A 14,999-nucleotide genomic window follows, 5' to 3' on the forward strand; every position below is an offset into this window, starting at 1 on the left:
ACTGTGGAGAATACATTATTAATTATTAAAAAAGTGTTCTCAATATTTGTAATACTGATGTGTTGCTTTGTACTTTGAAAATACATGATATTAATTAAGATATGTTTTCAGGAATGTGTCTGCAACACCAACTTCGTCTGGTACTCGCACGAGGGCACACAGCTGCGCAACTGGGAACAATAGAGAGTACGTCAACATGTACCCATTTTTCTGTTATGCCTGCACTATATTAGTATTACTGATTTGTTGCTTAGTACTTTGGAAAATACACAATGATACTAATTATGATGATTTTTTTTTTAGGAATATGGCTGAAACACTTTCGCTTTCATTTCCTCGCACGAGATCACACAGCAACGCGACCGACATTCATCAAGTGTAAGCCACATTTACCCATGTTTCTGTTATGCGTGCACTATATTAGTATTAATAATGTGCTGCTTTAGTGCTTTGGAAAATACATGATGATGATTTTAGGAATGTGGCAGCATCACTTTCACTTTTACCCACTACTCACAAACGCCATAGGTCTCCTTCAGTTCTCAAAGCAACTGAGACTAATGTGTAAGTACAGTTTATTAAAGTGTCACTACTATAGTAAAATACTGAGTAATATTTTTATTTTATATTTTGTTTTACATTTTTCTAACCCAAACCATTTATTTATTTATTTACAGATTTACCACTGACAGTGATAAGGCCCCTGTTGCAAAGAGAGTCAAGACCAACATCCAGGCGAGCAGCAGGTCGGTTCTGTCATGGAAAACAGAGGCTGATATTGATGTGGTTCCACACACTTTGTGTTTCTTTCCTGCACGAGAACCTGGACCACAGCTGAGTCCTGCAGATGCACACACACCCCTGAGTCTCTTCAAAAGGTTTTTTCCTAAGGACGCACATGAGTCACCCAGAAGACGACAAGGTAATTGACAGGAAAAGGGGCGCAGCCGAACATGACCGTCTTTTCAGGGTCAAGCCACTTATGGACACTATTCGTCAAGCTTGTATAAACCTCTATCAATCATCCTAAAAGAAACTTGGCTGTGGATGAAAGAATGGTGGCATGTAAAGCAAACACAGGAATGACACAGTACATGAAAGCTAAACCAACCAAGTGGGGCTTCAAGTTGTTTGTGCTTGCAGATTCTTCAAATGGATATACTGTGGACTTTTCAGTGTACACCGGGAAAAATAACTTTCCCACAGGCCATGGACTTTCATATGATGCTGTGCACAATGAGCTATGTGGTAACATGACCCACAAACAGTTCATGGAACAGCTCGTTGTAGAGCTCTGTGGCATAACACAGAGCAGAACCAAAACAGACAAGGTGTACCCATGTGCCAGTTCCAGTAGCTCAGCTGACCTCAGATGTAACCAATACTGCCACTGTTGGTCGCCGGAACTGTGTGCGCTCAAGACAGTGCATGGTAAAAGACAGAACACACCTTGGAAATGCAAAACATGTAATGTTCCATTGTGTGTTCAGTTAAATAGGAACTGTTTTGAACAATGGCACGACAACATTTAACTCCATTCTCAAAGAGTTACAGTGTGGAATGGTTTACAAATGTATACCTTATTTTTTATATTGTAAATATATAGTATTTTTTGATGCACACCAAACTGTACATTCATAGCTGACATTTAGAATAATTTTCTTTTAATTAGAGCCATATTGTACTGGTCATATAGAATATTGTTGCATGTATACATATATATTATAATTACAATAAAGCTTCTTAACTCTATTGTTTTGTTCATGTTTGTAGCATTTTTTGCAACCCTATAAGACTTTTATTTTACTAATTTCAGATTAAAATAAAGTCTTAAGTCTTTTGTACTTTATTGTAACCTATTTTTTTTAACTACAAGCAAAAGATTTTCTCTTTAAGTCTCCCCACATTCATACTTTTGTCCCAACATTCCTCACTGAGCCATTAGGGGGTTTGGTCTCTGGTGTGAAACACATCAATATTCATGACCAATGACCCTCCCTTGCATATTGCCTTTACACAGCAAAAAGTGTCTTACAAAAGTTAAATCAATGTATTGTTTCATGTGAATGAGTGGGTTAAATGGTTTTTACATCTTTTTGTAGCAAATTATCTACTCTACAAGAGTAGATAACTTTTTTGCTTGTTAACAAATGTTTAGGATGTGTTACTTGGCCTTATTTCAGCAACTTTTTGTTTTCTTTTTTTTACTAACCACGCATAAACATCATTTACTTAAAAATACAAACATGTACATACATTTATCTTACATATTATTATAGCACAGTTTGTGCTGAATACAGTGTTATGTGATATTAGCCATTAATGTGTTTTAAAGCAACTGAAAAAAGACCAAACGTGAGAGCATGTCAGAACCTCTGACAGTGTTGTTGTTTTTTAATTTGTTGCAGTGTTTTTTAATTTGTTGTGGTGTTTTTTTATTTGTTGTTGTTGTTTAGTAAATTGTTGTTGTGGTTTGCACTTCAGGGCCACCATAGTAATGTACTGCACAACATTTAAAAAACTTGCAAGTAGACAAAAACACCAAGTGTAAACAGGAATGCGTCTCCCTTGTACACTTATAAACCAATCAACCAAAACACGTCTTAAAACCAGGTGTAAAAATGTTGTGAAGACACCACTTGACTGCAAGAGACCCACTGACTGAAGTGAAGGGTTAAGGTTGGCTGGTGTCACTAAAGTGAGTGACATGGGTCGCCAGTAGCAAACAAAGACCGGCCAGTCGATGCATTTTATCTCAATTCCATGGGAGCGAGTGATTTGAAAGCATACAGTACAAGCTGAGGCTGTCTGCTCCTGGGTCACATGCAGGTCGGTCACCTGGACAATGCATCAGGAAAGTCAAACATGTGTTAGGGGCTCGCATGTATAAGGCGATGTGCAACAGAAGCTTAATATTTAATGTCTCGAATATTTTAAGTGGTTTTGCAAACATGCCGTTGGTACAAATTTCTGCAATTGTGACGCATATTAATCCAGAATGATGTAAAGGTCGCATGAATTCTGATATGACTGTTCAGACTGAGGTCACATTGCAAAACATCTGTGACGAACCTAAGTGCTCTACATCCCTGATGGTGGCAGTTCCCGGAGTTTTGAGACACCCCCTTATCCTAATTATTAATTGAGGAACAGGGGTATGTGTGTGTATAAAAACTCTCTGACAATTTGAACTCAAGAGAGGCTCATTACCTCTCATTGAGATTTTGTTTTGTTTATGCTTTCTTATATCATGTTGCCTTAATATTTGTTATAGTAATTTTGTCTGTCATTTCTTTTGATTATTTATTTTTCCATAGACTTATGTTTTGTAATGGGTGGTTTTTGTTATGTTTGTTTAAGTAAATAAAATCTTATGAATATTGAACTGGTGTCTGACCCCCTCGTTTATGTTGCGGTTTGAAACGGGCTGGCCGTAACAACATCCGACCTGCATTTGATTTACAACCACATATGGAAGTGGCTCAAATCAGAATTAAAAAGATCATATTCCATGTGGTTTATGCAGATGCCCACCGTGCATAATTTTCTAGGAGCCAATGTATAGCGATAAAAAGACTTGCGAGGGCCTGCCATTGCTGCTTGCAGCTATATTTAGGGCCCGAGCACCGAGGAGCAGGCCAGAATGGCTTGCACCAAAAGGTGCAAAACACTATTGTTTTCCTTAAAATTCTTTTTTTTAACACTTTTGGCCACTTTGGATGCCTTAACATGCTTGAAAACTCAGATTTGTCTGTCATTAGTACCGGGCAAAGGCTGGAACAAGTGCGTAGCAGGGGGATCTGTAGCGCCTCCTGTAATGCAAAAACAAACATTGGTGCACAGATCGGGCAAACATGTATGCAAATGTACGAAAGTTGGTACCTATATAGATCTCACCGACCCGAAAAACTTTTGCACTCAAACCTATAAGCTCCACTCAACAGGAGGTAGGCCATTTTGGATTGTTTTTAAAAATGCATGCTGTGAACTTTTAAATACTCCTCCTAGGGAAACGTGGTGAACATGATGTCAAGAAAGTGGGGATGCTAAAGGGATTTTTGATATCTCAAATGGCAACAAATTTATGGCAAAATAAGAGAAACAGAAAGTGTCTAATATCTAAGGCAAAAAATGTTGTGATGACACGCGGAGAGCATGTTTGGACACAGATTCTGATTGAGTAGATGTTCCTATTGAGAGTCTTGGGTATAGCACCACCAACAGGCACCAGGAAGTGTGTCAGTCACAAAGGTGGATTTTTTTGACAGTTGCATGCGGTGAACTTTTAAATACTCCTCCAAGGGTATTCATGCGATTGACACCAAAAGTGGTGAACATGATGCAGAGACATTGTATATACTAAATTGCGAAGGGACTTTTTGATATCTCTTTATGATATATGTTCCAAAGGCAACACGTCAAACTTTACTTCCATTTTGGGGCATATTTAAGGCTTACATTTTGCATGCGGTGAACTTTTAAATACTCCTCCAAGGGAATTCATGCAATTGACAACTAAAATGGTCAAAATAACGCAGAGACATTATTGTCTACATTTTGTATGTCTACAAAAATAAATTAAAAATAATGCAGATTTTCTTCAAAACAGATTAAAGTAGATTATTGTCGTGCAGTCAAATGCAAGTAGATTGACAGCTGAGCCGTCAGCAGTGCGCTGCGATTATAGCCTATATTTTGAATAACCAATGGCCTGATAACTTGATGATATGAGTACAGTAAATCCAAAAAAATGTCCAAAGAACTCAAGTAATATGTTAAATCGAACGTTTAATATCTGTTATATGTTAAATCAAAAGATTAATATCTTTTATATGTTAAATAAGAAGTTTAATATCTTTTTCTCACCTCCCCGCGCTGCGTGCGTGTATATGCGCCGGTTAACAGTGTGATGACCTTGCATCTTAAATTACCCTAAATTAATGGTCATACAGATTAAGGATGTCACAAGAACCGATACTTCAGAACAAAGTTGATACCAACAATTTTTAAACATGCCGGTACTTGCTGTCTCTGGTACCGGAGGTACAGAGGTTGCAAAACTCTTCCGTTACTGATGGTGGCAGTATATACGCTCGTGTGTATTTGTTGCTCCACAAGAGTTAAAGAAGAGGAATTCGCCTAAAAGGAGCACACGGGAATCCCTTATAAAGTAACTTGTTGCTATCAAACAAAGAATTTGACAAAGCTCTTGAAAGAGAGACACCCCAAACTCTTTAAAGAATTCAAGTTAAGTTTTTATTCATATTAACATCATATACAAACTGTAAAACTTAAAGCAACACTATGAATTTTCCATGTAAAAATGACTTACAGCTTCCCCATGTGGTTGAAAAGCGCAACAGTGCCTGGTATCAGACACTCTTCTGCAGGCAGGGGGAGGTGCGGGGCTGTGCGCTCTACCCTCCACCGCCACTTTCAGAGTGTGCTTGTAGCAGCTAGGCTGCTCAATGTTAATGTTTTGTGTAAGTCAGTTATTTGTTAATGACGCTGCATTTGCAACATTATAAACTAAATATAAATGGGCTACCATGCATCGCCATTTAGCCATCCTGTCAGCAAAATGTAGCCTAATGTCACTGGATTAAATTTTCTCAATTCTTTTAAGACTAACTCTTTCACCGCCATTGACGAGATATCTCGTCAATTAAGAGAAAACGCTTCCCCGCCAATGACGAGATTTTCCGTCTTTCCGCAATACCGCTATTATCCACCAGGTGGCGCCCTTCCGCAACTTTTTAAACCCGGAAGTATTGCCCTATGGCAAGCGGCTGCATGTCCGTGTCTGTTTTCAAGATCGCTCTGAATGGGATCTCTATGAAAAGTCCGTCACAAAAATAGAATTATCTCTGCTTTTTGCTCAGAATGTGGTGTTTTTGCAGAAACCTACCCATATTCAAAAGCTGATTACAAAAGAACCACTAAAGGTAGGATGAAATATTTTTTTTGTTTGAAAGCAGAGGGTCTGTTCTTTCATTTGGTATATTGTATGTTTATTTATTTAAAGAAGAAAATTTTCTGGAAGGCATTAAACTTTGGTGAAAATCATGAAAAACGCTGGCGCTGGCTGGCAACTTTTTATAAAAATGCTGGCGGTGAAAGAGTTAATAACTAACATTATTTTCATCCTGCAACAATGTGGAGTGATATTAAACTAATGTTTGCATTCTGTGTGTGTGTGTGTGTGTGTGTGTGTGTGTGTGTGTGTGTGTGTGTGTGTGTTTGTGTGTGTGTGTGTGTGTGTGTGTGTACCTGGTAATTATCACGTTGTGGGGACAATTGAGATAGGAATACCAGTGTTTTTGTGAACTTGTGGGGACATTTTGATGTCCCCATGAGGAAACAAGCTTATAAATCAAACAAAATGATGTTTATTGAAAATCTAAGGTACAAGAAAGGTTTTTGTGATGGTTGGGGTTAGGGAATGGGGCAGGTAAGGGGAATAGAATATACAGTTTGTATGGTATAAAATGCATTACGTCTATGGAATGTCCCCACAAAACATGGAAACCAGAATGTGTGTGTGTGTGTGTGTGTGTGTGTGTGTGTGTGTGTGTGTGTGTGTGTGTGTGTGTGTGTGTGTGTGTGTGTGTGTGTGTGTGTGTATGTGTGTGTTAATAAGTTCACCCTAACATCTGTAGCCTTGGCTAATTTATTAGTCATTGTCAGACAGTATGTTTAATAAATAAAATATATTTCTTATTCTTTCTCTTTTTGACAGTATCAGCCAGAGGAGTCAACAAACATTATCACAGACCTATACCTTCATAACTATGGAATGTTTTTTTGGTCTTTTTTAAATTAATTAATTAAATTATAAAATAATTAATTAAATTATAAAATAAAAATAAAATTGCAAAATATGTCCCAAATTTGAAAATTAAATGCTTAAATAAAAATTAAAACATTATTTCATTTTCATTTTTAACGTGATGAAGCATCATTCCGGCCAAATTAAAAAAGAAAATTAAATTGATGATTTGACATTTCATTTTCAATATAATCTTGAGTCAAGACTGACAATATTAAAATAAAAAGGCAAGCTTGAAAAGGAATCTGTAAATAAAAAAATTTTAAAGGCTTTTTATTCATGCCCAAGCAATAAAAGGGACAAAATTAAAATGTAAAGTTCAGTTTTAATTTTATGTTCTCTTTAAATTATTTGTTTTCATTTTCATTTTCAACTTGTATGCAAATTCAATGTTAATCAATGGGTGGCGTTTACTTGCTTAAAAAAAGGGGATTGGCTGAAGCAGCGTTGCCAACTCAGCGACTGTGTTGCTAAAATAGCGACTTAATTGCTACATCTAGCGACTTTTAGGCCCATTTAGACAAACTTAGCGAATGTTTGGATGAATCTTAGCTTCACATCTGTGCAGATAGGGTACTGTGTCGCTTGTACTGGCCCACGAGTGCCGGGTGGCGCTGTCCCGGTGAAATGTGCGTCTGGTGTCTCTGTGCATGAAGCTGGGCAGTGTAGGAGGAGCTGATGACGCGTGGATGAGATTTGCGTTCATTGTTTACATTTGAGACGAGGAACAAACAATAAAAAGTGGCTGGTCCGCTGTTATATATGTGCGTATTTTCACACATCTGATCCGGTGAGGCGTCAGTTTAACGAGCTGATACACCGACCAGTAGTCACTTACTTTTAAATGAACATTATCTGTTTATTTAGCCTATGTGTTGTGTGTACAATTATCAGAACTTGCGTCCTCTGTGAAATGGGAGTCTCTCGGAGTCTTCTGTGTACACTGCACTGGACACAACATACAGTTCTTCTGACCATAGCTGAAGCGTGGAAGCTACGCACATAAGGGCTGTGACGATATCACAGTAATACTGCATCACTGCTGTAATAAGATGCCAGCTGCAGTGATGTCACGGCCGCAACCTTATAAAGCGCGTCATGTCCAAGTGCTCTGATTTCTTGAACTGTACCAACTCACTCCCTGGTTTTAAACCCCTGCGCGAATAACAACATCTCTGCAAGGAAATGTCAGAGCCATCCCCATGAAAGTTCATGTGCAAGGAGTCCGAGCCACGCGCATATTAAGCTTTCTCATTCAAGGAGAAGCACTGTGCTGGTGATGATAATGATAGCATAATAATAATTTAAAACTATAATGGGCAAACATGACAACTATCGTTATGAAGGCAGGAGCGCGTATACTGACAGCACAACTCGTTATTTGGTTGAATGCTGTGCTTATATCTGGAGCTACTGTAAGCGAATTTCTGAAAGCAATGATTGGAGTATCCATAAGTTTTGCGCAGTTATTTACGTAATGATGCAATTGTCGATTTCGTTTTGTATCCACTTTGAGAAAATCTAATTAAACATACTAACAATAATAAAATTAAATACTTTTTATTTTCGATATCTTTTGAGTTTAATATCAATTATGGAACAGTTTTTGTCATTATTTGTAACCCATTTTTTGTACAATAAATTATTAAGAGTTTCAACATGTTTGGAGAAGTGTGTTTCTATTCACGGAGAGTTTACCGAAAATGAATGTCTAAAGAAATAGGAATCAGGTTTTGCACAAGTCATCAGAAACAATCTTAAACTCTGCAGGTTTTCAGGTTGTTATTCTATTAAATGTATTGTATAAAATGGGTTATAAACGATGACATAAAAGGTCTATAAATCATAGTATATTCAAAAGATATAAAAAACAAAAGTTAACATATAGAAATACATATTATTTCACATTGTTATTGCTAATATAATTTGTTGTTTTAATAATATGGGGTGGGTTGTTGTGCTAACAGTCTAACCGCGTGATTCTGTTGCTTCTTCACCACGGTAAAATAAAATCCCGTACGGTCACAGCCCTACTCACAAATCAGTGTTACAAATAAGGACCACTTAAAAATATGCCACAAATGCTGAAGGTCTGCTCTGCCAGTGTGCCCGCTGCAAAAGTAAGTGACTGGTCACTGTATGTCCATTTTCATGAAATGCATACAAATAACACGCAGTGTGATTATAGTGCTATATATACACCAATTTTGCGAGCATATGATACTCCAGTCCTTCACGGATTTTGGCATAATTATGTATTGCACGATCATCACACTGTGCTATGTGTATGCATTTGATGAGAATGGCTGACGCCTCACCGGATCAGATGTGTGAAAATACGCACATATATAACAGCGGACCAGCCACTTTTTATTGTTTGTTCCTCCTTTCAAATGTAAACAATGAACGCAAATCTCATCCACGCGTCATCAGCTCCTACACTGCCCAGCTTCATGCACAGAGACACCAGACGCACATTTCACCGGGACAGCGCCACCCGGCACTCGTGGGCCAGTACAAGCGACACAGTAGCCTATCTGTACAGATGTGAAGCTAAGATTCATCCAAACATTCGCTAAGTTTGTCTAAATGGGCCTAAAAGTCGCTAGATGTAGCAATAAAGTTTTAGCAACACAGTCGCTGAGTTGGCAACGCTGCTTCAGCCAATCCCCTTTTTTGAGCAAGTAAATAAACGCCACCCACTGATTAACATTAAATTTGCATACAAGTTGAAAATGAAAATGAAAACGAAAAAGAAAATGAAAACAAATAATTTAAAGAGAACATAAAATTAAAACTGAACTTTACATTTTAATTTTGTCCCTATTATTGCTTGGGCATGAATAAAAACCCTTTTAAAAATGTATTTACAGATTCCTTTTCAAGCTTGACTTTTTATTTTAATATTGTCAGTCTTGACTCAAGATTATATTGAAAATGAAATGTCAAATCATCAATTTAATTTTCTTTTTTAATTTGGCCGGAATGATGCTTCATCACGTTAAAAATGAAAATGAAATAATTTAATATAATGTTTTAATTTTTATTTTAGCATTTAATTTTCAAATTTGGGACATATTTTGTGATTTCATTTTTTATTTTATAATTTAATTAATTATTTTATAATTTAATTAATTAATTTAAAAAAGACCAAAAAAACCTTCCATACATAACCTATACAGAAGCTCTTAAAAGTTTTCTATAATTTTGAATGTTTTAATAAAAAAAATAATTGTAGTAAATTGAGGGCCAGCTGTATATGCTTATAGCACCATCTAGTGCAGTGGTTTTCAAACCCTGGGTCGCCACTCGCCAGAAAGATTTCAAAAAAAGTTACTAAAATAATTTATTCAATTTTATTATAAAAACTATAATAATTACAACACACTTGAATAAAAGCACAGTAAAATATCTTTTAAATACACTAAATAAAAAAATACTCCACCACTGTGTCACATGACCCATGTGCGTGCGCAGCTTACTGTATTAAATTCATAGACAGCAGATTAAATTGCGCACGGGGTCACAGCCATTTTTTAAATGATGCAAGGGGAAATAAAAACTCCTAAATAAAAATATAAATGTGTTTGGTCTGATTTAACAAAATATATATTTTTAATGTATTTTATTGGTTTGTCGAAAGTGAGCGCAGAAATGTATAGTTGTTTGCTAAGCAAAGCGCCACCGTTACGACACGGTTGAGTTTTGCAGTAAGACTGACACGTTATGGTTCTGCTGTTATCTTTGAACTATTTTCGCTGCTGAAACCACAAAAACAGTCAACATTGCCTCTAAAATGTAAGTGGCTTAATATTAATTACTTGTTTAGTGAACTGTCATGAAATCTGTCACATTTTCAACTGTGATGTGATGCTGCTTAATTGTATCATGTTATTAAAAACTTCACATTTTTACCGCAGTATGTTTAACCCACTTTGTCAGTGTTAACTCACTTTGTGTTTGCTGCACTTATTTGTTTAACTTAGCGTTATTACATTATGCACTTTCGGTTGTCATTGAGACTAAAGGATGCAGAATCATTAGCGTGTTTTGGTGATTGTTATTGACGTTTTAATCTAACGTTACTTGTCCCTGATAAGCGGACAAGCATTGATGTCGAGCCCTGCGACGTGTTTTTAGACTGATTCAGTATAAGCTAGGTCCAATCTTTAAGACTCCTCCGTTGTGTTGCGTATGTCAGTTCTTCCTCGTTTTTTGGCCATTTTCATAATTAATGATATTATGAATTGCAGTGAGGTTGATCTCATTTGTGCCCCCTGAAAAAATGAAATGCCCATCCGTGAATTTGTGTCTGGCGTCGGATCTGCTCATTAGGTAATACATACAGATGCGCGCGTGCACGTTTCACCGGGCTCACTCCACTATGACGGCTTTCGGCCCCGCCCTGCTTCATGCTACTGGGGGGGGAAGAGTGTGGGTCGCATAATTTTTATTTTTTTAAATTAGGGTCGCTCCTAAAAAAGTTTGAAAACTACTGATCTAGTGGACATTCAATAACATTGTTTTTTGAGATAGTAATTAAATCAGGCATTATTACTAGCCTTTATTATGACCCAGCTAAGGACCTTTGATGATGTCATCTCAGTTGAGCCAAATGTGACATTGATATGGAGGGATATTGTGCTTGTGACAATCTGATTGCATCTACATGGTTATTTGCATCATCTTGTTGATTTATGTTGTGTGTGCGTGCATCAAAGAGTAAGTTGTTGTATTTAATCAATATTTGTGCATTTTGTATCTTTATACTTAGTTTTAAGTTGTACTCTAGGGATGGGACGATTACCGGTTTCACGATTAACCATGATAAAATGTCCTGACGGTTAGTATTAGCGTTTAAAATGTAATTATCATTACAACCGTGTTTGATTACCATGATTTTGAAAACTCGCGGTAAATCCTGTCCAACCAGAATCAGCTTGACGCAGGCGTGCGCATGCAACATTAGTTTTTGCACGAGAAGGCGTGGCGGAAGGCAGTAACAGGTGCACTGTGTTTTAATGCGTTGCTAATGTGTGCATTTGATGTTATTATTTAAGTTACTGTTCATCAAAACAGGTTCATACATCTCAGGGCTCCATGTTAATGTTCATTTAATGCAGGGGTGTCCAATACGACCAGTCGATTGCAAATGCAATGCCGGTAGATCACACATAAGTTAATAACTTTGTATGCTAGTCCACGCCTCCACGAGCTTCGGAATACAAAGCGCCAAATTGGCATTATGGTCTTAGAAACAAGTCTTTTTGAGTTGCTGCGCATTTCTTCTCAAGTGTGTTTTTATAAATCTTATGCCTGCCGGCCCGCTGCAGCGTAGTCGTCTAACTTCTGAAATTTGGATGCACATTCTTGCCTTCATGTAGGAGTTGAGCCACACGCACGGTGTATGTGCGCGCGATCGATCGATCGACCGACCGAACGAGAGAGAGAGAGAGAGAGAGAGATGCTTCTGATAATGTTTTCATTTTCTAGTTTATTTCATCAAAACCGCATCTCCACTATTCCGCTATAAAGAGTACTCGGCATGTACTCAAAGATTTTTTTAAATCCTCAAAAAGAATGGAGTAATGGTGACAGCCCTAAATTCAACGTAGAGATAGTCCTCCTAACACACATTTAAAGTGTTATTAAAAATTTAACTGTTTTGTTAAAAAATGTTTTTTAGCAGGTAGGTCTTGTCGGCTTGATCATTTTAAAAGTAGATTGCCAAACAAAAAAGGCTGGACATTCCTGATTTAATGTTTATGCTTAAAAAAGTGCATATAGCTGCTAATTGTATTTGTTGTTTGCTGATTTTCAAAAATCAAACTTGTAAAATGTTTTCAGTGTGTGTATCAGTTCTTTTTGAACATTTCCATCTCAATTTAAGAAAACCATGATAATATTGATAACCGTGATAACTTTGGTCACTATAATCATGATATGAAATTTTCTAACCGTCCCATCCCTATTGTACTCATAGCATTGCTGCAGCACACCATGCGCACATGATAACTACTATAGAGACATATTACAAAACTAAATGATTGTTTCTATTGTTAAACTTAATTGATAGTTTAAGTGATTATTATTTGTAATTGTATTACATGGATATGTTTATAAAGTATTATTTGTTTCTTTAAACTAGAACCATACACACCTGTTCTGATCAACATAAGATATGCAAGACATGAAGATTAAACTGTCCAATTTCTATTTTATTTATTTATTTAAATTAAGATCCCCATTAGCTACTCCATAAAGAAGCAGCTATTCTTCCTGGGGTCTTACAACAGGGCTCGCAAAATCGCTAGCCCGACGTCCCGGGGCTATTGTGAATTCCTGTCGGGCTACCAAAATGTATCTCCGCCCTGCCCGTCGGGCTATCTTGGGGAGGAAATAATATTTTAATGTTTTTGTTTTGTCTCAGATTTAGTTAGGTAATTATATTGTATGTATTTCGACGTCCTCTTGTCAGTCATTATCCTCACGTTATAAGTGAAACTGTCAGGAAATGAAGTGAAAGCATAAATATTTCCCTTCAAGCAGAAACCATCCTTTAATGTGCACGTCTGAAATACGCACGACTCTCTGCACGCGCTCCCCCTGGCTTCGCTCTTCACAAGCACCTGCTTGCTCTTGTGCTCAGCGTGAACTCATTTAAAAAAAATTACGTTATTTCATTTTTACCTCGACTAACATTGTCTTAGCGTTTCTTTTTTCTTTCTTCAGTTAGTAACTTAAATATGTGAGAAGGAAAATATGTTTAAGTGATTTCCGATCGATTTGACACGTCTACGCTATTAAGAGAATATGAAGTTAGAAGCTTTTGATAGGTGACTAAACAGCAGTGGTAAGATATTACGTTTACCTAAAGCGAATAGAATGTTTATTTGTCATTTCGTTTTTTAGAGTCTAACATTATTCTAGCGAAAATAAACAGCTATGGTAAGATCTGTTAACCTAAAGGGAATTAAATGTTTATTCCTTTTTAATAAATATCTGTTTTAAGTCTTCTATATTGTTAAAATGCATTTAGTCTAACTGAAAATGACAGTAATTTAAATGATCACATTGATCGCCTGTATATTTTATATGTATTAGACATCTGCCCTGTTTAATTTAGTTGACTTGTGTTGCACATCACTATTATCTACTTTATTAAAGTGAAGCCAGACATCACAGTGCTTCTGATGTTATATTCCCTCAGTGCTCTTGTTCTGACCCTGGACTGTATGCTATCATATCTAAAGGTAATAAAAGCATCAGGGCCCCAAGTTCTGTTTGTAAACTACACCACCTTTGCATTCATCACACCTGTTCTGTCAGTTCTGTGGATTTTGCAGAGCTGGATTTAGCTTAATTGCTCTGGTTGAAATGGTGCTCATTTTCAGTCAAAACCATAATGCTGCAGTCCAAATACATTCACAAGTAATCCAGAGCCAAATGTGTCTGTCTTATTTGCCAGAAACCGTACATTAAATGAAGATCCTCAATAGAGCTAGGAAATGCAGATTAAGTTTATGGCAACAAGCACTTACTGTCACAATACTGGCTGACTTAAGTCTGCAGAACAAAAATAATTCAGGAATTGGTAGGATGCAGGTTGTATCCATTTTTTTGCAACAAAGTTTGTAAATCAGTAGTGTGTGACTGCTATTTGAGCTGTGAGTTGAAAAGAACCAGTTAATAACAAATAAATTACAAAAACTGGAAATGCTGAGCTTCACATTTTAGAATATGTTAATATTACATGTTAAGATAAACAGAAATATTTTCAAACCTGCCGTCTGTCTTATCTGCCCTGGGCTGGTCAGACACTGGACAAGAAATGACTGAGAAAGTTGAGGACTTCTCTTTCTTGCTTGAGGTCCCACTCTTCCCAGTAGCTTTATGTTTGGGAGAGCAGCTGGACTTACGGGACAAAGGTGACCCCTTAGAACTTGAGGGTTTAGGAGAGGCCTAAATGGAAAATAGATGATTCAACATAGTTAAGACAGGGGTGCAAACACAAGTGCTCATGCACATACATGCACATACATACATGCACATACCTGCACATACATCACAGTTTATATATCAATTATTATTTGAATGTGATTTGAATATTTTTATTAACTATTTATTAATTGTAAATCTTATTAATTTTAGCATTTTTTTTAAATCAAAT

General features: G+C 36.8%; 1 protein-coding gene and 1 long non-coding RNA gene across 10 annotated transcripts in view; one reads left to right on the forward strand and one right to left on the reverse strand.

The window, feature by feature from the left end:
* zc3h13 (zinc finger CCCH-type containing 13) overlaps positions 1-14,999 on the reverse strand; it is a 301,826-nt gene that overhangs the window by 127,556 nt on the left and 159,271 nt on the right. For all 9 annotated transcript variants that reach the window (XM_073814423.1, XM_073814422.1, XM_073814421.1 and 6 more), the window contains one exon: positions 14,613-14,791. In XM_073814423.1, the coding sequence (XP_073670524.1) occupies positions 14,613-14,791 (179 nt within the window). The remainder of the gene's footprint in view (positions 1-14,612; positions 14,792-14,999) is intronic.
* On the forward strand, positions 319-1,226 carry LOC141282046 (uncharacterized). The gene is made up of 3 exons (XR_012336586.1): positions 319-378; positions 478-564; positions 678-1,226. It is a non-coding gene; the product is annotated as an uncharacterized lncRNA (long non-coding RNA).

The sequence above is a fragment of the Paramisgurnus dabryanus genome, chromosome 4, assembly GCF_030506205.2.
Source record: "Paramisgurnus dabryanus chromosome 4, PD_genome_1.1, whole genome shotgun sequence".
Taxonomy (NCBI): domain Eukaryota; kingdom Metazoa; phylum Chordata; class Actinopteri; order Cypriniformes; family Cobitidae; genus Paramisgurnus; species Paramisgurnus dabryanus.